Below are 22810 nucleotides of genomic sequence, written 5' to 3' on the forward strand. Positions count from 1 at the left end.
CTTGTTCTTGATTAAAAACTCTAACCAGCTCGGAACACTTAACCTAAAAGAATGAGATTTTTGCATTTTTATTTAAGACAAATCTGCTAGATTCATTTATTTTGCTTGCATAAGAAATTTTGTAAAAAATGTTTTTGAATTATGCTTTTTAATAATTTCAGAACATTTTGACATATGTAATTCTTAGGAACTTGTTTCATTTAGCTAAATGTTAAAATATCAGCGAAGTCATTATCAGAAGGTTAATTAGCACAAGGGTGGTGAGTAGATCCTCTCTCTTCTGACAGTTGATCTCTTCAAATAGGTGATCTCATACAATAAACATCTGCTTTAGACTGAACTGTGTCCACCCCACCAAAACTCACATGTAGATGTCCTAACCCTCAATGTAATTTATTTTTTGGAGACAAGGATTTGAAGAGGTCATTAAGATTAAATGGGGTCAGATGAGTGGAGTCCTAACCCAATAGGATCGGTGGTCTTATAAGAAGAGGAAGAGAGGTTGCCTGGGTGGCTCAGTTGGTTAAGCAACCGCCTTCAGCTCAGGTCATGATCCTGGAGTCCTAGGATCGAGTCCCACATTGGTCTCCCTGCTCGGCAGGGAGTCTGCTTCTCCCGCTGACCTCTCTCCTCTCATGCTCTCTCTCAAATTAATAATAAAATCTTTAAAATAAAAAAAAGAAAAAGAGGAAGAGTTTGCTGTCTCCATCTGAACACACCAAGGAAAGGCCGTGGGCCGTGTGAAGACACACCAAGAAGGTGCCCATCTACAAGCCAGGAATAGAGCTCTCACCAGAGACTGATGCACTGGCACCTTGATCTTGGGCTTCCCAGCCTACAGTATGATGTTAGAGCATAGAGCTAACAGTATTATGTTAAAGCAGGCTGAGCTAAGACAACACCACCTGCATTTCTATTTTTGCATTTAACAAGACTTACAGCATTTACTGTACACTGGAACTTGACAAATACTACCTTAATGATTCTCAAAATAACCCTCTGGACAGTTGCAACTATTAACCTCATTTTACAGATGAGGAAACTGAAACCTGGGAGAGTTAAGGAAGTTGACTAAGACCCCTCACTTCAGATCCGGCGATCACCTCCACCCTTCCTGCTCTTCTCCTGAGGCTCACCTCCTCAGAGCTCCTCCGTGTCCTCCATTCACTCATTTTCCCCCTCTCTCACTCCACACTTCAACTTTCTAAATCTCTCTTTTACATCATGACTTCTCTTTCCAGTTCTGTCACAGGGAGTTTGACTCATCCTTTTTTTTTTTTTTTCAAAGATTTTATTTATTTATTTGACAGACAGAGACCAGAAGTGGGCAGAGAGGCAGGGAGAGAGAGAGAGGGAAGCAGGCTCCTGCGAGCAGAGAGCCCAATGCGGGGCTCGATCCCAGGGCCCTGAGATCACGGCCTGAGATCACGGCCAGAGGCTTTAATCCACTGAGCCACCCAGGCGCCCCTTGACTCATCCTTTTAAAAAAAAATCATGACTAGGGTGCCTGGGTGGCTCTGTTGGTTAAGCAATTGATGTGGTTTCAGCTCAGGTCATGATCTCAGGGTTGTGAGATCGAGCCCTGAGGTGGGTTCCATGCTCAATGTGGAAGCTGCTTGAGATACTTTCCCCTCCTTCTCGCTCTACTCCTCCTCCTGCTCTCTCTCTCTCTGTCTCAAATAAATAAATAAATAAAATCTGACTTTGTTAATCACTTCTAAATGCTCTAGCTGATTCTTTCTCACATTTGCCTCATCTGATCTTATCTCACTCTTCTTTCATATTTTCAAAGCCTTCCTTTAAGTTCTTTTATGATCATTGTTTTCAAATATTCTCCATCTGATTATTTGATTATCATTAGTTCTTGTATATCTAATTATGCCTCTCATTGTGGATTCTTGGTTATTTCCTGCTGTGTTGGCTAATTCTGGATTGTGAACTCATCTTCAGCAAGGTTTATCCATGGCTGTCCTGAACTAACTACTTGAAGGTGTAATCCTCCAGGAAAGTTTTGTATGTGCTCTTGCCCACACCCCCACAGAGACGCAGTAGCCCGAGACCACCTTTAAAATTTGTCACTTAGGGGATTCCTAAACAGGATCAGAAGCATAAATAAGACAAACCAGCATAGTGTAAACCAATGGTTGTGAGTTCTCTGGAGAATATTTTTCCCACCACAAGCAAAGCATAAACTGAGACTAATTTTAGTCTTGTCTCCTTGTATGAGCCCTAGTTAACAAATAGTTTATTTTATTTTTACTTTATTTTATTTTATTTTATTTTTTGTTTCTTTCAAATAGGTTCCATGCCCAACACAAGGCTTGAACTCATGACCCTGAAATCAAGACCTGAGACCAAGAGTCAGATGCTCTACAAACTGAGCCACCCAAGTACCCCACTATTCTATTTTAATCTAAAGATATATTCTTTTACCTCTGAGAGTTTTTCTTGTATTAGTTCTTCGATAAATCCTACCTTTTCATTTTCTCAGTTATCTCTTTCTATAACTACAAATGTGGAATTTCTTAAAGCACCTGGGTGGCTCAATGGGTTGGACATCTGACTCTTGTTTTCGGCTCAGGTCATGATCTCAGGGTTGTGAGATAGAGCCCCATGTCAAGCCCTGCTTGGGGCTCTGTGCTCAACAAGGAGTCTGCTTCTCCTCTCCCTCTCCCTCTGCTTCTCCTCTCGCTCACACACTCTCTCCCTAAAATATATAAATAAATCTTTTTTTTTTTAATGTGGAATATCTTAACCTGAGGTCCCCTCATTTTCTCTGTAATGTTTTTTTGTAAGGGCAATATGATAGTTTTTCATTGGAAGACCCAAAAATGTCAACATCTGGATTCTTTTCTTTGTGACCATTCTGTTTCTTCAGAAAACAATTTTCCATGTTTTCCAGTTTGGTGAAGGAGGGACAGGGAGAGGCAAAGGTGCATGTCTGGTTCCTTCAGTTCTGTGAGAAGGAAAGAGCCCTGCACACTTCTCCATTTCCTACCTAGTTTTCAGCCCTGAGGCACACCCACCCTCTGCTGTACCTCGGAACTTGAGACCAGAGTGTCTCTGGCTCAACTTTCCTAGAGAAGTAGCCTCCAAGCCTCCAGCCTCCTCTGGGGGGAAGTGGTACAAAAAGGGAGAGTAGGGAGGATGGACATATTTCTCAGGCTGCCAGGAGTAAGGGAGGGTCCTGAGGATCTAGTCCCTCCATATACATACAGCCTTTCACATCTTCTTGCATTTTCAGCCCCCACTTGCCTTGTTATCTGACTATATTCATTTCCTGGGGAGGTCATAATAAAATACCATATACGTGGTGAGAAATGTGTTGTCTCACAATCATGGAAACAAGAGGTAAGAAATAAGGTGTTAAAAAATACAGTAAAATATAATATAATATAAGAAGGAAATCAGGTATTGCAGGATTTGTTCCCTCTGAAGCTGTGAGGTGGAATCTATTCTAGGCCCCTATCCCAGCTTCTGATGGCTTCAGGCCTTCCTTGGCTTGTAAATGCTGTTCTCCCTGGATCTTCACATCATCTTCCCCATGTGCATATGTCTCTGTCCCCAAATTTTCCCTTTTTATAAGAACACAGATTGGATCACAGTCCACTCTACTGACCTCTTTTAAATCAATTGCCTCTGTCAAGATCCTCTCTCCAAATAAGGTCACGTTCTGAGGTCCTGGGGTTAGGACTCCAACGTATCTTTTTTTGGAGGGACCCAATCCCACCCATCACACCACTGAGCCAAATCCTCTCCGGAATCCTGCAGAATGGATGGGCTCATTGCCACATTCTTATGCCTCCTTGCCCCCTCCTCACCATACACAGACACACAGACACACAGATACACAGATACACTCACACATACACACACAGATACACACATGGGTGCACTTACACACACACATTAGAGAGCTTGGAGTGTGGGTTTCCTTGGTCTATCATTCCATTAGTCTTCCATCTGCTTTGCCTCTTTTCCCATTACCTTTGCTTTTTTGAGCCATACTATTTATATCCTCTTTCAGCAATTGCAGTGGGATTCCAAGAATAAGCAAAGATTAACCCAGTACATTCAGCCTCCACATTTAACTGGAAAACACTCCCGTGCCACACTCACTGGTGCCCGGCAGCACTGCTACAAACCTTTCTGCAGATAAGCCAGACACACAGCCCTGTGACTGTGTGACCTTGCATGATTCTAAACCGCCTGACTCTGAGCATCGCCTTCTTTCACCAGAAATGCCCAGCGACCCTGATGACAGGACGGAGGGCATGGCTTCTAAAGCTTTTCTTAGTTTCTTATCAGCCGTCCCAGGCTGACTCTTTTTTGTCCTTCTTCTGCTGGCTGTGCTCCTCTATTCACCCAGTATGTTTATACTCCACTACTGGAAGCAACCTGTCTCTTTAAAAGAAAAAAAAAAGAGAAGCCACCCAGTGACCTCCCTTAGGAACGTGTTGCTAAGCGGGTGTTTTGTCTCCCAGATGGCTGCAGCCTCCCAGGGAGCAGCCCCAGGTCCGACCCAACATCCAGCCTTTCCCTTTGGATTCTTTTAGAAGATTCAACAGTAGAACTCGTCTCTCCACTTTCCCTTTCACCCCAGAAAGCGGAATCTTCAAAGTGCTTTGTAAAGTTCCTTAAGGTAATCCCTTCTTACAGGAGAGGGCTGCGGCAATGGTGTCCCGCCTCCAGTGACGGGCTTGGAGTTCAGCCTCTCCCCTCCGCACCCTGAACGGATGTAATGAATTGTAAGTGTAGGGGTTCTCATCACTGTGATTTACGTTTTACTTTCTGGAATTGAATCATAGAGCATTACTCGGGCTGCTTTGATTTGAGCGGCTGTCTGGTGTCTGGTTTGCAGGAAATGGAAGTCTGGCTCATCCCTGCCCCGGGGTGGAATTCCTCCCAGATGGTCACTCTGCTTCCGTCCTGGGACTTTCATGCCGTTCTGTTGCATTCTGGTCTCCCAGAAACATTTGCTGCCTGTTGCATTTCTGAGTCTTTCAGTTCAAATTGATTCAAGGGGCAAAGTTCTAATTATTGCAAACTTCATTCTGCTTGTCATTAGACAGAGAAAGAGCCATTACAGGCAAAAGGAAGGGAATCACCACTCCAAAAAACCACAAGGAAATCTGCTAGCTGTTATTTATACTGCTAGTTTGCCTTCTTTGTAGAGAGGGGCTGTGGAAAGCTAATAAAGTCTCATGGGAAAGACATGTCTGTTACTGGATTTTCATATAACCTCTTCTGCAGACAAATTCAGCTCCAGAATGAAATATCTATGTCTGTCTCCTAGAGTGCATTTAAAGAGTCGTTCATGACAACATTTACCAAGCATGAACAATGCACCAGGCAAAGTGCTATAGTTCAGAATGTATAGAAATGCAAAAGACCGGGTCAGAAGCTCAGAGTTTACTTGGAAGACAGACCTATAAACAGATGGGGTAAGCGCCATCAGATATTTATAAAAGAGTTGAACATGCTTGAAGCACAGTGAACTACTCCCAGGAAGAGCCTGGGAGCCCTTAGTTCATCACATAAATGCATGGGGCATAGGCCACAGAGCGTAGCTCAAGTGTAGCATTTAAATATACCCTTCCAGGGTAATATGTGTTATGTTAAGCTGATTAAATGATTCTATAAAGCTATATGTCACTAACCTTATACAAAGGGAAGTGGTGGCTGGACTACCTTGTAGAATATGATTATGAATTTAGAAGGGGTGTGTGTAGCACCTGCCAGGTTTCCAGGCTACATCCCTAACAGGCTAGGACAGAACAAACTAAGCCCGGTACACAGAGAGGAAATGCCTGTGGGCATATGGGGCTGGGGTGAGGGGTGTTTCAGAAGCACCAATGAGAAGGGAAACATCCCTGGGCTCAGCTGAGGGGGGAAAGTGAGGACCTTAGGTTTTGGAGCCAGGAGGTTGAAAGTGGGAACCAAAGATAGTAATGAGGAACTTGAATGCCACCCCTGTTCTTTCTTATGATTCCCTTTCTGTCCTCTAAGCTCTTTTTTCATCTCCACTTCTATCTTCTACTTTCCCTCTATAACATCACCTTCTCTTAATAATAACACTTGCCAATCTCAAGATCCTGGTCCATGCTAGGTATTTTACCCACACACTCTTATCATCTAGTCCTTCTAGAATCATCCGGAGGTAAGAATCAGCCTCTCAAGTTTATAGGAGAAGAAATGTATCTCAGAGAGGTGAAGGCATTGCCTTGAGATCACCCAGCTGATAAATAGAGCTGGAATGGGAACCCAGGTTCATATAATGTTTTACAAAGGTCTCAGTATTTCTACACCCATGTTCACACTGTTTTGGAATAGGACGCTCATACTATGTTATTCTTTAAGCAGCTCAAGGTGAGATGTAGTGCATCTCATATAATACACTTTCATTCTTTTCCCTGCATCCTATAGAATTTGTTACAGGGTCCTCCGGTTATGACCCTGATCCACTCATGACCCTCAGAGACAGTCCATTTGTTTGGATGAAGGTATCAGTACTTCTCTAGAAAAATGTCTTTGGGTTTCTGCACTAAGTTAAATAAATCATTGACCTAAAGGAGCCAAAGCCCTTTCTCACTGGGAAAATACTCTGGAGTTTTCAGCTGTATATATTTCCAGAAGAGTGGACTAGCATACACTAGCCACTGATAGCTTTATAAAACCAGAAGTAACCGGTGAGACAGAGGGGTAGAGTGGCATGGGGAGCACTGTGGAATCACCAAGTCCTGGGGTCACATTCCGAATGTGACACGTAATGACCATAACCTTGGACAAAGCATGTAACCTGCCAGAGGCTAACCTCAGGGGAAGCTTTTGTCCCTCACATGGGAAGAGAACAGTCGTAAGGTCTGGGGGTATCGTACATCTGGAGATAGCAAGAAGTGAGTTTGCAGTAAACCATAGCTCTTATTTTGATGATGCCAATAGGAATATACTAACACGTGCTCAATGCATTTGGTGATGACAGGCTGCATATTAAAGTCAGGCGGTATTGATTGATTGATCTTTTCTTAGGAACCATGCTCATGAAAAATAAATTTTGATGTCAGTTGATTTCCTGAGAAACTCATTCAAAGGTAATGATCAGGAAAGAATGAGGAGAAAAAAATCAACTCCGTTACATTTTTCACTTTTACTTCTGTTTGTTTCGTATCTAACTTTTTTGTGTGTATTTATTGAGAATGAATCTTTCTTTCCTAAAATACATCACAGTTCTTTTTTTCCAGCTCATAATTACCAGAGTTGTTCACTAGAGAGTTTTGTGTCCTTCGGCGTTCTGTTCTTGTTTTCTGCCCCTTGTTCCATCGGGATCACCTCCTCTGTCCTTTTATTTTCTGAGCTGCTGTCATCAGCTTCCTTCTGCCATTTCTGGGAGCCTGTGAGGAGGTCTGGAAGGGATACCTCAGATTTTCAGATGCGTTGTGTCCCTTGAATATGCTAATTCCCTATCAGGGTCAGGGCAACCTTGAACACCTCAGATGAGCTGCTTAAATGACAGGGTCCAGCTGAGATTCGGATCCTTGGATATTAGGAAGGGCTTATGATTCATCAGTCCCAGCCATTCTCCCCTGTGTTCTCCCCTGTGTTCTCCCATTTGATCCTCCTGGCAGCCCAGAGAGGACAGTGAAGATTTAAAGGGGCTCCAGAAGGTGGCCACAGGAGACACCTCCAATAAATAGTGATTCAGTCATTCATTTGAAACACATTTATTGAATGTCTACTGTGTGCCATACTCTTAGGTTCTGGGCATAAACAATGAACAAATGTCCCCGCCCTCGTGCAGCTTATATTCTAACAGGAATGGACAGACAATAACAAATAAATATGTAGAGTGGCGATAAATATTATGGAAAAAGAAATCATTATAAGGTAGTTAGGGAGTCCCAGGAGGGTGAGGGAGGCAGGTTATCATTGTATTATGAGTTTTCTGGGAGGCCTTCTCTGAAGGGTCTCTGTAAGGTCCTGAAGGAATTAAAAGAGACAAAGAGCTGTGCGGTTATCTTGGGCAAGAGAGTTTTAGGCAGAGGAAACAGCAAGTGCAAAGCCCCTGAGGCCAGAGGAGTCAAATGCAGATCATACAGAGAGAGCCATGTAGGCAACTGAAAGGGTTTGGAATTTTGCTCTGTTGAAAAAAAGAAGTCACTGGATTTTGAGCACAGGAAGGCCATAATTGCACTGGAATTTTAAACAATTCACTCGCTTCAAAGAACAAGCTGTAGAGGAGCAAGGTGGGAAGCAGAGAAATTAGGAGGGTCTTAGAAGAAGCCATGTGAGAGACAGCGGTGCCTGACCAGGATGAGAGCAGTAGAGTGCTTAGAGGTGGATTGTGGTGCTTAGAAGTGCTTAAAGGTTCTCAGAGATTGTTCTCAATGTAACTTGAAGGCAAAGCTGGCAGGATTTCCATGGATTGCATGTAGTGTGTCGTGTGAGAGTCACAGAGGAGTCAAGGACTCCGGGGCTTCTGGCTTAAGACGAGTGAGTTCTGTCTATTGCAACAAGGAAGGTTGCAGCACAAGCAGAGTAGGGGGTCATGATATGGAGCTTCACCTGGGGCATGTTAGGCCAAGTGAAGGTATCCATCAAGCATCTAGATATTTGAGTCTGAAGTTCTGGGTGGGGAGTATCAGTAGACGGGCAGCATTTAAAGCCAAGAGACAGAGTAAGACCACTAGGAGATGACTAGGGCAAAGCAGAGCTCCATGCATGGTCTTCAGGGAGATGCAGACAGGTACAGAGCAGTCTGGGAGCCTGGGGGTGGGTAGGAGGAACGTCAAGAAAGAAGACATCCCAGGAGCCAAGTGATGAAACTATTTCAAGAAAAAAGGAGGTGATGGGTCACTTTTGTTACTAAATGCCTCTGAGGGTCAAATAAGATGAGCACTAAGGTTTAATCATTAGATGTGGCAAAGCAGGGCCACTGGAGACCCAGACAAGAGGAGTTACAGGGAGTGCTGAGCCCAGCAAACTGATTCAGAAAGAGGGTTTGAGAAGTTTTCCTGTAGAAGGTTGTAAAACTGAGCACTAGCTAGAAAGAGAAGTGAAGTCCAGAGAGAGCCCTTTTTTTTTTTTTGAAGATTTATTTATTTATTTGAAAGAGAGAGCGTGCACAGAGGAAGAAGAAGAAGCAGGTTCCCCATGGAGCAGAGAGCCCAATGCAGGGCTCAGTCCCAGGACCCTGGGATCATGATCTGAGCAGAAGGCAGATGCCCGACTTACTGAGCCACCCAGGCCCCCCCAGAAATAGCCCTTTTAAGGAAGGGGCCAATTGCAGCACTTTTTTCATGGAGGGAAATGAGCCAATACAGCAGGAAGACGTAATTATTCAGAGGAAAGGGGGAAATTGTCAATTCAAGGTCCAGAGGAGGTTTGTGATGGGGCCTGGTGCACAGGGTGAGGTCCCAGCCTAGATGGGAGCAGGGACGGGCACAGCAGTGAGTGGAAGCCAAAGAGGGTGGGAGAATGGCAGGAGGTGGGGAGAGCCCCTCCGGTGTCATCTCTCTTTCCAGTGAACTGAGAATCAAAGCCAAGGAAGGAGAGTGAGGCTGGGTTGGGGAGGTGAGGTTTGAGGGGAAAGGGGAGGCTGTGGACTGGATGGCCACCAGGAGCCTCTGACTCCAAGGGCAGAGAACTCTTTCTCACTTCCACCTGCTTCACAGTGGTGCCAGGTTCATGGTTGGGCTCATTGCTGGGCTCATGGGATCAGAAGGGTCTAGCATCCTTCCTTTTCCTCTGGGGCTCGTTTTCACCAATCTCGGTCTGCAAGCACATATCCCTTGGGAATGAAACATTTACTCAGCTCTAATACTTCATTAATCATCGAGGTCAGCTTCATATTTATGGATAGGAAGAATGATGTTTCACTGATTTTCAAAGGTCTGACTTCTTTGTTTTCTGTGGTTTTCCTCCTGTCCAGGAACTGCCATTGCAGCCAAAATGAATCCCAAGGAAGAGAAAGTAAAAATAATCACAGAGGTAAGTGGTTGCTTGGATGTTCCCCTAAAGGTATGTTTGTGTGTGCACTGCACTCGTGTCGCACGTGTTTGTGAGTAAGGACGTTAGGTCAGCAACAAGCATTTTCTGCACACAGGCTGCATGCCAGGCACGTGGTGGGGATGGGGGCTGAGGTGTAGGAAATGCATCCTTGCGGGCTGTCTGTGAATGCTTGGAGGCTGCTTGGTCTCCATTTCATGAATTCCGACACACAGCCGTTTTGAGTTACCACCTGCTGCTGAGTCAGCTCCACTGAAGCACATTGATTTGCAGAGAAATTCAGAGTGAAGGTAATAATCATAGATTATAACCACTAATGAAATCTTCTGTCACAAGGAGTCCTGCAATTTCCAACCCATCATGTACAAAACATCATTAAACACGATCTAGGACAGAGAAGGAAGACCATCTCCTGTTGGGAGACCATAGACCTCTGAATGGAGAACCTACTGCCCTAAAACCTAGCTTCTTTCCTGGCTCCAAGGCTCACTGACTTGAAAACACAGAGGCAGAAATGGAGAAAATGGGCTGTTTTCTACTGTGGACTTCTGAAGCCAGAAGGAGCTAGCTAAAACCAAGCAGGTTTGCTTGAAGCCAATTCTGACAAACCACATAAATCTACATCAGCTTATGCATTCATGCAACAAACATTTATAGTGCCTCTGGTCTCTGGGGTTACAGCAACAAGCAAAACCCTGTGCCTTCACTGAGTTTCCGTTCTACCTAATTTGTAGTCCTACTAGACAGTTTTCCACTGACAGAGAATCCAAACATTATTGGCAAGCAAGCAAACAAAAAACAATTAAACCAAAACAAAACCCAAATTTTCCTCAAGTCTGTTCTAAGCCAGTGAGAGCTTAAACATGAGTTAAGGGCATATTTGCACATCTCAGTCTTACCAATATCCTATAACCTAAGTTGGCCAACTCCTAAGATAAGAATACCCCCTACCTGGTGGCGCTGAGTCGTGAGACCCCGGTGAGAATGGGACTTCCACCCAGAGGATGAGTCAGGGAGAGCAGGTCCCTTGGACAAATGACAGCCCAAGCTCTGAACATTTGCTGGTTAGGACCTCAGTTCCCTCCACTAACCGAAGTTCTTGCCATCTCTAAGCTCGATGACCAAGGGCAGGGATGTGCTATTGGAGGCTATCTCAGCAACGAAAATCCCAGTTTCGTTTTGAACACCTTTCTAATGACTTCGGTATGAACGGGTGAGGCTCCGAGTTTACCTTGCAACCTCCCTCACACCCAGAGGTGTTTGTGGCCCAGTTTATAAAACTCTAGAACCAGAGAAGTTTAAAGCTTGAACACTTCTGAGCATTCAGCTCTACCATTTTATAAGTAAAACTTTAGAAAGCGCAATGTGGAAAAAGAGAACAAAGTTTGCACTGTGAAAGAGTTTCTCAGTTTTCAAAAAGACCTGCAAACATTTTCTTTAAATTGACACCTCATGGTGATTGGACATGTATCTTCATTATTCTGGACCTGAGACTGAGGCTAGGGGTGCGGAGGATCCCGGCCCTTGGAACCCCAGGGCTGATTCCCATGTCTTCCTGTGCTGGGGTCCTCCCTCTGGACACACCGGATATCCTGGCAGATTCACTTGTCCTTGGCCATCATTAGATCATGTGTTTTGAGGCCATGGGGTCTCTCTGGAAGCACAGTGATGTCCTATGCACAAATGAGGATCTGGGACAGTGGAGGCTCCAACAACACCCCATTTATGACGTTTCCATTTGGATACAACTTTTCAAGACCATGACTATTTTGAGAAGAGTGGATGCTGGTGGCTGCTCAGACCATGGCAGCTGTCCCTTTGCTCACATTCAATTTTGGGGAGGGACAAGATGGCTATTTTAATATCTAAAATGCACCCCCCACCTTACTGGGTTTTGTTTCCCAACTGACAGGGGGACCAAGTGATGACTCTTCCCTTTGCATTTTTTCAAAGGAGTTCATCGAAAACGATGAGGACGCAAGTGTGGGAAGGCAGAAGAAGACGTCAAAGACTGCAAGACAAAAAAGGAAGAAACGGGTAGGTAGGGCTAGGGACCAGGTGTCTGTACATCAGGCTAGTTAGCAAGATGCTCCCACCTGCAGGGGACCACACCTCCTTCTGAGGGTGCCCCCTGGAAAAGGCAGGGATGCGGATGAAAGGTGCAGGGTGTAGGATCTGTGTGGGGCCTCACAGGTGACCCTCATAAGGAGGCCCTGGTCGATATTCCTTCTGAGGTTCCTCAGGTCTCCTGAGAGAGAAAGCCAAAGAGGGAAGGCGGAGTTTTTTGAGAGGCCATGAACTGAGGCTGGCGATAGATGGCAGTGCAGGATTACGAATCATGGGGAATTCCCCCTTTCTCCAATTTCAAATACAAATTCAGCTGCGGTCTAAACCAGCGGGGCCCCCCACCCCCCAGCTCTCCTCCACAAGAGTGACGCTCCTGGTCTGGGAGCATCCATCTCCCAGCAAGACCAGCCTTCTCAAGGTAAATAAATCCCCGTGCTCAGGAACCCCTTTCCTCAGAGAAAAGGGAGGCAGGGAAGTTCTTCTGGAGCGGCAATTTTCTTGGAAAAATGGAGATCCCAGCAGGGGAGGGAAGAGAGAGAGCGCCATTTTGAGCCAGCGGCCACGTGATGGGACTGCCTAGAGAGGGTGGCTGGGAGGTGGGGAGGACACCAGGGGATCGAAGTCTCTCCACCAGCCCCCACCCCTACCCAGCACACTCCAGCTGGGAGGGGCTGAGAGGCGACCTCTGCCTCTCCTGCAACTGGGATGGAGCAGCCCAGTGGAGGTCCAGGGCGAGGGAGGCGCTGCCAGCCACTGAGGGAGCTTTAACCCCTTCCTACAGGATCCCTCAGAGGCTCTGCAGCCAGGGCAGGGGACCCAGCACGAACAGAAAGAGCGCAAGCCCTTAGCTCAAGGACCACAGGCACAGTGAGCAGGGTTGACAGGCATGAACCAGGACAGGACAGGAAAAAGAAGGGATGGGGAGGAGAGCTTAATACCAGGCTTGCAGACCACGGAGCAGGAGCAGTTTGAGTGGGGGCGAAGGTTGGGGGTGGGGCATTGCCAGAAATCCAGAAGACTGTTTCTTAATGCCAGTGGCACTTCAGAATGAAATCTGGGAGGAATGTTGTTTTGGGGGGGAGGTTGTTGTTGTTGTTTTATGATGGTGCCTCAGATCCAACCCAGGCCACTTATTTAAATCACAATGTCTGCGCTTTGCTCCTGGCCTGATAATTTGCAGCAAGCATCTCCATGAATGGGCTATTTTTATCTCCCTACTTTAAGATGAGGAAGGAAGGAAGCTAGGCAGTTAAGTAACTTGCCCAAAGTCCCAAGGTTCATCTGAGCTCAGAGGCAAGCCTTTGGCTCCAAAAGCCATCACTCAGCCTTGGCCTCCACTGCCACCTCTGCGCACCAGCCTCCCTTCCTCCTTGGGGAGCAGGGGAAGGAACCAAAGGCTATTCTTTGCCCTGAATCATCCGGGGACACTTTGGCTGCTGTTTCCAGATGATTTGGAGTCAGTATCACATAGTTTGGCCATGGCTTTTCTGCTTCCCTTTTCTACCCAATTTCTGCAGAGCTCTGCATAGTATACATAGAAATAGTGGAAATATTTATTTTATGTGGGAGGCCTCGGTAATTTCACAAGAACCCTCTTTCGGTAATTTCACAAGAACCCTCTTAGACAAACTCAGGGTTGGCATCCCTTTTCTGACGCAGGTGACAGGACCACGGATATCTAGATCTGAATAGTATTGGGGTTTCTCTCCTCGCTGAGTGACCCACCTCATCCCCAGATAGGATCTAAGTCAATAGAAGCCGTGGGAGTAACCATCTCTAACCTTCTGCCCACAGCTGCCCACTGCTGGCCCCGAGGAAATGGTGTCTGAAAATCCCCACTTGGGTGACCAGCAGGAGCCCATGCAGGAAGATTCTGACACTCGGCCCCTAAGCATAACAAGCCGTCGTGGCCCACGGAGTAAGTGTCCCCACATTGAGTTCAGCCAGTATTAATTAATTGCTTACTGTGATCAGCACAGAGCCATATGGGAATTTTTTTTTTTTTTAATTTATCAGAGAGAGAGAGGGAGAGAGAGCAAGCACAGGCAGACAGAATGGCAGGCAGAGGCAGAGGGAGAAGCAGGCACCCTGCTAAGCAAGGAGCCTGATGTGGGACTCAATCCAGGACACTGGAATCACGACCTGAGCCGAAGGCAGCTGCTTAACCAACTGAGCCACCCAGGCGTCCCCATATGGGAATTTTTAATGGGTCATATTTCTCATCCGTGGCCACCACCCCTCCACCCACTTCACCCCAACTCTGTGGATAATTTTCTAGGTTAGCATCTGTCTGGGAGACAAGACACATAGCTTCAGGACATGTTTATATAGCCACATATGTTTGTAAGTATTCCTTGAAATAGGAATAGTACAGGTGTTCAGATTCGTAGAAATTCGAGGGAGGCTGAATGGTTAGGAAGCCACCCAAGCTCAAGAAGTGGGGCTTAAATCAGATGCTGCAAGACTCCAGGGAACTTGGGAGGGTCTCAATGGTCTTGGCCCTTGGGGACCCCTGCACATACCACCCCCCCCCACACACACACACACATGCATATTCTTCTCCCTTCCAAGAACCTCTACTACCAAGGACATCATTAATTAGCTGCTCAATTGTAGAGAAAAGGATTATCCCTTGCTTATGGCTTTTCATGAGAAGTGGATTAGACTACAGGAGAAGGTGTGGAACACTTTTCGGTTGTTAAGTAATCGTTACACAATTGGTTACCCTGTCTCCCTGCAGCAGGGCTGGGGAAGAAAGTAACTATTGGAAACCAGAGGGCTTTGGAAGCAAACTCATCCGAAGTCCAACCCTAAGAAAAATGTGGTTCCCGTCTAAGAGCGATGATATCATAGGACTGTTACAAATTAGGAAAACAGAATCAAACTTTATCCCATAGAGTCACTTTTCTTTCAAAATGCTCAAAATTACTCGTTATTGAAGATTACAACTTGTCATAGTTCAGGCCACCACAATAAAATACCATAACCTGGGTAACTCAGACGGCAGACATCTATGTTCTCATAATTCTGGAAGCTGGAAGTCCAAGCCAGGGTGCCTGGGTGGTGGGTTTCCTGCAAGGCCTCTCTTCCTGCTTTAAAGGTGTCTGCCATCCCCTGTGTACTCACTCAGGTGTCTGAGTTTATAAGGACAGGAATCCTACTTATCAGGGTCCCACTGTGTAACTCCATTTAACCTCCATTACCTCCTCAGAGGTCCTCTCTCCAAATATGGTCACATTAGGAGCCAGGGCTTCAACATAAGAATTCTTCAGAGACACAATTCAGTCCATAGCATAACTATTGGATAATTAAGTAGTTATTTTTATATTTTATATTTTTAAGGTTTTATTTATTTATTTATGAATTGAGAGATAGAGTGTGTGAACATGTGAGGGGGTGTGGGGCAGAGGGAGAGAATCTTCAGCAGACTCCATGCCCCATGCGGAGCTCAACTAGGGCTCGATCCCACAACCCTGAGACACCAACCTGAGCCAGAACCTAGAGTTGGATGCTCAACCCAATGAACCACCCAGGTGTCCCATTTAGTAGTTATTTTTAAATCAAGGGAAAAAAGGTCAGAGAGGTTGGCCAATAATAAAACTCTTTTTCTAAGATTTTATTTATTTATTTGAGAGAGAGTGAGAGAGAGAGCATGAGTGGAGAGAGGGAGAAGCACACTCCCCGCTGAGCAGGGAGCCCTGTGTCGGGCTCCATCCCAGGACCCTGAGATCATGACCTGAGCTAAAGGCAGACACTTAACCTACTGAGCCACCCAGTCTCTTAATAAAAAGTCAATTCATTCCTTATTCCTAAAAAAGTAAATTACTATTTACTATCACCATGGGAGTGGTTGTGAGGATGAAATTCTAAAAAGGCATGTATGTACTTTAAATAGCGTGCACTGTAACAAATACACTAGTGTATTACATAGATAACATACAGTGACTCAGCTGTTCTACAACTAATAGACTTTTGGACTTTGCATTAGTCCAAAAGTGAAAAATTTTTAAAGGCTCTCTTTCTGATTTGGAGGAGAACAATGGAAAGCTAAGATTTGCCCGCCTGAACAAGGTCATGACAAGCGGGTGTCTGGACATCCCTGGGTAGCTAACGCTGTTGTTAGTTGGCAGCACAAGTGGGCCAAGAGGTAAAGAAAACAGCCCTATGAGTGAGCTGGGGGCACCTGGTGGGTAAAAAGCCTGGGGGGCCAGGCATGCATTGGAAACGAGAGGCCAAGACGAGCAGAAAGCCAGCCATGGGGTCAAGATCGCAGGACAGATCTCATTCATGACACCAACGCACAATAAAGCAAGAGACAGATGAGGGACCAGTGTTAACAAGAGCTGTGAGAAATACAGCAAAGACTCTGGGCTGAAGCAGAGCCAGGGGCACCACGGAGCGACAGAGGAACACATGCTGAAGGGTGTGTAGGAGTCGTGAGGGAGCGTTGGGGGAGGAGGCATCCAGACAGATAGCTTGGAAACACATAAATGTGGGCAGAAAACCATGCACCCTGAGCTAGGTAGAGGCAGCCTGGGAAATCACACACCTCTGCCTTTTGTTACAAGTATAGCATTGACTTCTAGCCTACTGTCAAGGGAAGGGACATCGGGCTTCCCCCTTTAAAGAGAGGTGTGTCTGTTGGAGAAATTTATGGACATATTTTTAAGCCACCACGTTCATCTTTCTTTAAAACTCTGTAGGCTGCTTTCCTACTCAGAAGTCTGTGATGAGCATCACATAAAATCCACACTCCTCCTTTGTTCTGGGTCCCAAGACCCTATGTACTCTGGCCCCTTCCACTGGTGTTTCCTCTCCTCTCCCATCTGTCTCCACCTACTTGACTGCTTGCTGACCTCAGAATGCCTCGTGACCACCTGAGCATCGCAGGCTTTGGTGCCCACTCAAGGAAAGCTCTCCACCCATGTCTTCTGCAACCTTGGGGCAGAAAGGCCAGGAAGTTGTAGCAGTGAAGACCATAGTCTTTGGGGTCAAATGAGTGAGGGTATCAATCTCTACTTGTCTGTTTCTTACTCGCTTGGGCAATTTCCCTCAGCTCCCTAAACTTCAGTTTCTTTATTTGCAAAGTGAGGACAAGAACAGAATACCTTAATACCTCCAAAGAGTTTATATTCCAGTTGAAGGGTGAGAGGGAAAAAGAGAATGTGAGTTAGGCATGATGGAGATACAGTATGGCAGGCTGTGGGAAGTGCGGCAGAGGAAGGTAAAGACCAAGCCGGCCCAGAAGCAGTGGGTGTCAGGGAGGGCTGCTATTTTTTGAAGGGTCGTCAGGGGAAGGCCTCTCTAGTCAGACCATGTTTGAGCAGAGGCTTGGAGGAATATGGGAAATCCCTGAGAAAAGTGCTTTTTTTTTTTTTAAGATTTTGTTTATTTATTTAAGAGAGAGCACGAGTGGGGGAGGAGCAGAGGGAGAGGAAGAAGCAGGCTCCAGTAGGGAGCCCGATGTGGGGATCAATCCCAGGACCCCAGGATCATGACCCAAGCCGAAGGCAGATGCTTACCTAACTGAGCCACCCAGGCACTACTAGAAAAGAGCTCTTGATGCAAGAGTGTGCTTAGTATGGTTACAGCACACCAAGGAGGACCCCCTGGTTGACAGAGTGAGCAAGGAGGAAAAATAGGAAATGAGACCAGAAGGGAGGAGCCTGCGGGCCCCTACACTTTCAGTCCCCGTGAGATGAGGGCTGCCAGAGGGTCTGCTCTGACTTAAGGCTCAAGATGCTATGTTAAGCAGTTGACTCTGGAAGGTACGAGAACAGAACACAGACGAGGCAAAGAGCAAGGGCGAAACCCAAGAGAGTGGTGGTGGCCACTGGGACCAAGGTAGCAGTGAAAGAGGTGAAAAGAAGGGGTGAGATTCAGGGCCTCTGGAAGGTAGAAGCAGCAGGGTTTCTGCCTGAACTGAACAGGAGTTTTGAAAGCGAGACAGATGATGTCAGCTTTGTAACTTGAGTAACTGGGAAAAGAGAGTTGCCATTGACAGAGGGGGAAGATGGCAGAAAGAATGGGTTTGGGATAAATCAGCAAAGGACTTGCAAAGTTTGAGATGTCCACTGAATATCCAAGTGGAGTTGGAGATTGGGGTCCGGAAGTTGGGGAGGCCTTTGCTGACCGTCCACCTAAAAGAGAACTTTCCCACCTCCTCCTATTCTGTCCTCCCCCTGGTTTTCCTCTAGAGCCCTCATCACCCCCTGACATGCTCCAGGCAACTGTTTGCTGACTGTCCCTGAGAGCAGGACTGAGTCTTCTCCATTCGTGGCTGACCCTAACCCCCTAACCCCAGTGCCCAGAGCAGTACTCGGGCCAGGGTAGAGGCTCAGTGACATTTGTTGGACAGTCTGCCCTGGGCATACCAGCCAAAGCCTCAGACAGAGCCCTGTCAGACTTTGTGGGAGAAGCAGGAAAAGGGCCTAGGGTGCAGGGTTCCACTGTGAGTTCAAGTAGGCTGGCTGCTCTAGGGAGAGAGGAGTTTCCAACCCTCAGGCACATTTTCTCCTCAACCCCTTTTATTACGTTTTCCAAGCAGAACAGGAAATACAAATTTATTTTCTCTGCTCACAGTTCTTTAGCCCATCTATTAAGCCTTTACGTGTCTGATTATCAAAATAACTTTTGATATTCTCAAAGGAAATCAAATGTCACCAAGGCAAGTGCCAAGTCCTTAAGATCCTAAACGTGAGACCCTTTGGGGCTTCTGTTTTTCATTATGAAAATTCGAACATGCACAGAATTAAATAAAATTCAGGGAACCAGGGAGCCTGGTTGGCTCAGTCAGTAGATCATGGGACTCTTGATCTCAGGGTTGTGAGTTCAAGATCCACACTAGGTGAAAAGCTTACTTTAAAAAAATCCAGTGAACCTCATATGCACAGCACCAGATTCAAAGATTAATAAGATTTTGCCATGTTTAAGTAGCCTTTCTCTCTCTCTCTTTCTCTCTCTCATTTTTTTGTCTTTGCCAGAATATATATAAATTGTGGTTTAAAAATAAAACACATAAAATTTGCCATCTTGATCTTTTTTTTTTTTTTTTCTTTTTGAGGGAGAGAGAGAGAGAGAGCTGTACCTGTGCACACGAGTCAGGGGAGGGGCAGAGGGAGAGAGAGAATATTAAGCAGGCTCCATGCCCAGCCCAATGCAGGGCTTGATCTCACAACCCTCAGATCATGACCTGAGTCAAAATCAAGAGTCAGACACTTAACTGACTGAGACATCCAGGCACCCCAACCCATCTTAACCATTTTTTTTTAAAGATTTTATTTATTTATGACAGAGAGAGAGATCACAAGTAGGCAGAGAGGCAGGCAGAGAGAGAGAGGATGAAGCAGACTCCCTGCTGAGCAGAGACCCCGATGTGGGGCTCGATCCCAGGATCCTGAGATCCTGACCTGAGCCGAAGACAGCGGCTTAATCCACTGAGCCACCCAGGCGCCCCGCTTAACCATTTTTAAATATACACTTCAGTAGAGGTAACTGTTCCCATTTGTACAACAGATCTCTGGAACTCTTTCTTCTTGCAAAACCGAAACTCTATACCTATTAAACACTACTAACTCCCCATTTCTCCTCCCTTAGCCCTTGACAACCTCTATCCTCCTTTCTGATGAAATGAATTTGATTATTTTCGCCACCCCCATGTAGGTAAAATCATCAGTATTTGTCTTTATGACTGGCTCATTTCACTTAGCATAATGTCTTCAAGTTTCATCCACATTAGAGCATGTGATAGGAATCTGTTACTTTTCCAAGCTGAGTAATATTTCATTATATCACATCCTGCTGATACATTCATCCTTGGTGGACATTTGAGTTGCTTCTCCCTCTTGGCTATTGTGAACAACATTATCAACATGAATGTGCAGATACATCTTCAAGATCCTGCTTTCAATTCTTCTGGATATATTGCAAGAAGTGACTGCTGGTTCATAAGGTAGTTCTTTGCTTAATATTTTGAGGAACCAACATACTTTTGCATAGTGGATGCATCGTTTGTATTTCCACCAACACTGCACAAGGTTTCCAGTTTCTCCACATCCTTAACAACATTTGTTTTCTGTTTGTTTCTATACTAGCCATCTTAAGTGGATGTGAGCTGATCTCTCATTGAGGTTTTGATTTGCATTTCTCTGATGGTTAGTGATGTTGAGCATCTTTTTGTGTGCTTGTTGACCATTTGTATATCATGCTTGGGAGAAACGTCTATCTATCCTTTTCCATTTTCTTTTTTTTTTTTCTTTTTTTTTTCTTTTTTTTTTTTCTTTTTTTTTTTTCCATTTTCTGATCAAGTTATTTGTTTGGGTGGTTGTTGTTGAGTTACAGATAGACTTTATGGATTCTGTATATCAACCCTTATCAGATACATGATTTGCAAATTTTTCCTCCCATTCCACAGTTTGCATTTTCATTCCATTGATTATGTCCTTTGATGCACAAAAGCTTTTAAGTTTGAGGTTGTCCCATTTATCTGCTTTTGCTTTTATTGCCTGTGCTTTTGGTGACTTAGCTCATAAGTCATTGCCATATTCAGTGTCTTGAATCATTTCCTCTATGTTTTCTTCAAAGAGTTTTATAATTTTAGGTCTTACATTTGGATCTTTAATCCATTCTGAGTTTATTTTTTACAGGTTTAAGATACGGATCCAAGTTCATTCTTTTGCATATGAATTGCCACTTTCCCAACATCGTTTGTTGAGGAGATAATTCTTTTCCCATTGAGTGTCTCGGCACCCTTGTTGAAGATCATTTGCCCATATGTGCAAATGCTTATTTCTGGGTTTTCTATTTATTCCACCCAAAGACATATGTCTGTCTTTATGCTGGGACTGTACCATTTTGATTACTATAGCTTTGTAATATGTTTTGAAGTCAGGAAGTGTGAGACTTCCAACTCCGTTCTTTCTCAAAATTATTTTGGCTATTTCCGGGTCTCTTAATATTTCATATGAATAGGCATGAATTTCTCTATGTCTGTGAAAAATTCCAGTAAGATTTTGATAGGGATTGCATTAAATCTGTAGATCATCTTGGGTAGTAACAACATTTTAATACTAAATTTTTATAATAATTTTTATAATTTTTATAATAATTTTTATAATAATTTAATACTAAATTTTCCAACCCATGAACATGAGATATCTTGCCATTTATTTGTGTCTTTAATTTCTTTCAGCAATGTTTCACAGTTCTCAGTGTACAAGTCCTTTGTGTCCTTGGTGAAGCTTATTCCTAAATATTTTATTCTTTTTCATGCTATTCTAAATGGAATTGTTTTCTTAATTTTAATTTTTAGCTTTTTTTGTTATTAGTGTATAGAAACACAACTGATTTTTCATATCAACTTCATATCCTCAATTTGGCTGAACAGTGTTTTTGTGTGGAATCTTCAGGGATTTCTATATGTAAGACCATGTCATCAGCAAACAAAGATAGTTTGATGTCTTCCTTTCCAAGTAGGATGCCTTTTGTAACCTTTTTTTCTTGCTCTCTTAGTATGTCTGAGCTGCTATAACAGCATACCATAGACTGGATAAATTATAAAGAACAGAAATTTATTTCTCATAGATCTGGAGGCTGGAAAGTTCTAAATCAAGGCACTGGCAGATTTGGTATCTCATAAGGAGGGCCCATGTCCTGGTTCACGGATGGCTGTCATCTGGCTGTGTCCTTACATGGTGGAAGGTGGAAGAGAGTTAGTGCCCTATAAGGTCATGACCTAACTAGCTCCCAAAACCTCAGTTCCAAATACCATCACACTGAGGTTAAATTATACTATAAGAATTTGGGGAGGACAGAAACATTCAGGCTATAGCACTTACCTAACAGTTCTGGCTAGGATTCCAGTGCCAAGTTGAATAAAAGTCATGAGGGGAAGCATCCTTGCTTTGCTCCTGATCTTAGAGGAGATACTTCAGTTGTCCACCACTGAACGCGATGTTATTTGTGGGCTTTCATGTATGGCCTCTACTGTGTTGAGGTAGTTGCCTTTTATCCTCATTTTGTTGAATTTTTTTTATCATAAAAGGATGTTAGATCTTGTCAAATGCTTTTTCTGCATCAGTTGAGGTGGTCTCGTGGTTTTTTTGTCCTGAGTTCTATTATGGAGGGGTATCATATTGATTGATTTTCATATGCTGAACCATCCTGCCACCCCCTGAGTTATACTTTGTGTATAAGAATAAGCCCAACCTGGGCTGGGCTAATACTATGAGTCAGTGGATCGTCTCTCATGACCAGTTTATGAATACTGTTTACATTTTCCTGGGGGAATCCTCATGTTCCATGGTTTCCCTAGCCCCAACAAGACAATTCATGTTAACAATACAATGGAACTTTTTAAACTCACGAAATTCCATTTTATTTTCTTCCCTAAGCAATTAGTAGTTTATCTGAGTTGTCCTCCGAATCACCCGGCCAAGATAGATAGACGATAGATTAGATAGATAGATAGATAGATAGATAGATAGATAGATAGATGGATGGAAGATAGACAAGGTAGACAGATGATAAAATTTGACAGTCTTGAACTCTGAGAGCTTGAGAGCACATTCTGAGCCAGGTAGCAAGCTTTCTGATAGGATTTCTATCAAGATTCCTTATTCTCTTTCCTTGCCCACATCCCATTATATTGCCAAGGTTTTAAGATAAATAAACATGTCAAGCCAGCAAACATTCCTTGAAGCCTATAGAAACTGCAGTAAGACCCGATACTACTGTTCAT

At 44.5% G+C, this 22810-nt stretch overlaps 1 protein-coding gene across 5 annotated transcripts in view; it reads left to right on the forward strand.

Moving 5' to 3' along the window:
• Positions 1-4484: 4484 nt before the first annotated feature.
• Positions 4485-22810, forward strand: part of CC2D2A (coiled-coil and C2 domain containing 2A) — a 143387-nt gene continuing 125061 nt past the window's right edge. For 2 of the 5 annotated variants that reach the window (XM_047718914.1, XM_047718919.1), the window contains exons 1-4: positions 4485-4642; positions 9929-9987; positions 11959-12042; positions 13867-13990. In XM_047718914.1, the coding sequence (XP_047574870.1) occupies positions 9949-9987; positions 11959-12042; positions 13867-13990 (247 nt within the window). In that variant the 5' untranslated portion in view covers positions 4485-4642; positions 9929-9948. Of the gene's footprint in view, positions 4749-9928; positions 9988-11958; positions 12043-12370; positions 12491-13237; positions 13519-13866; positions 13991-22810 lie in introns of those variants that run through there. The other 3 variants (XM_047718915.1, XM_047718917.1, XM_047718918.1) reach the window with 3 other exon arrangements.

This window comes from Lutra lutra, chromosome 2 (genome assembly GCF_902655055.1).
Source record: "Lutra lutra chromosome 2, mLutLut1.2, whole genome shotgun sequence".
Lineage (NCBI taxonomy): Eukaryota > Metazoa > Chordata > Mammalia > Carnivora > Mustelidae > Lutra > Lutra lutra.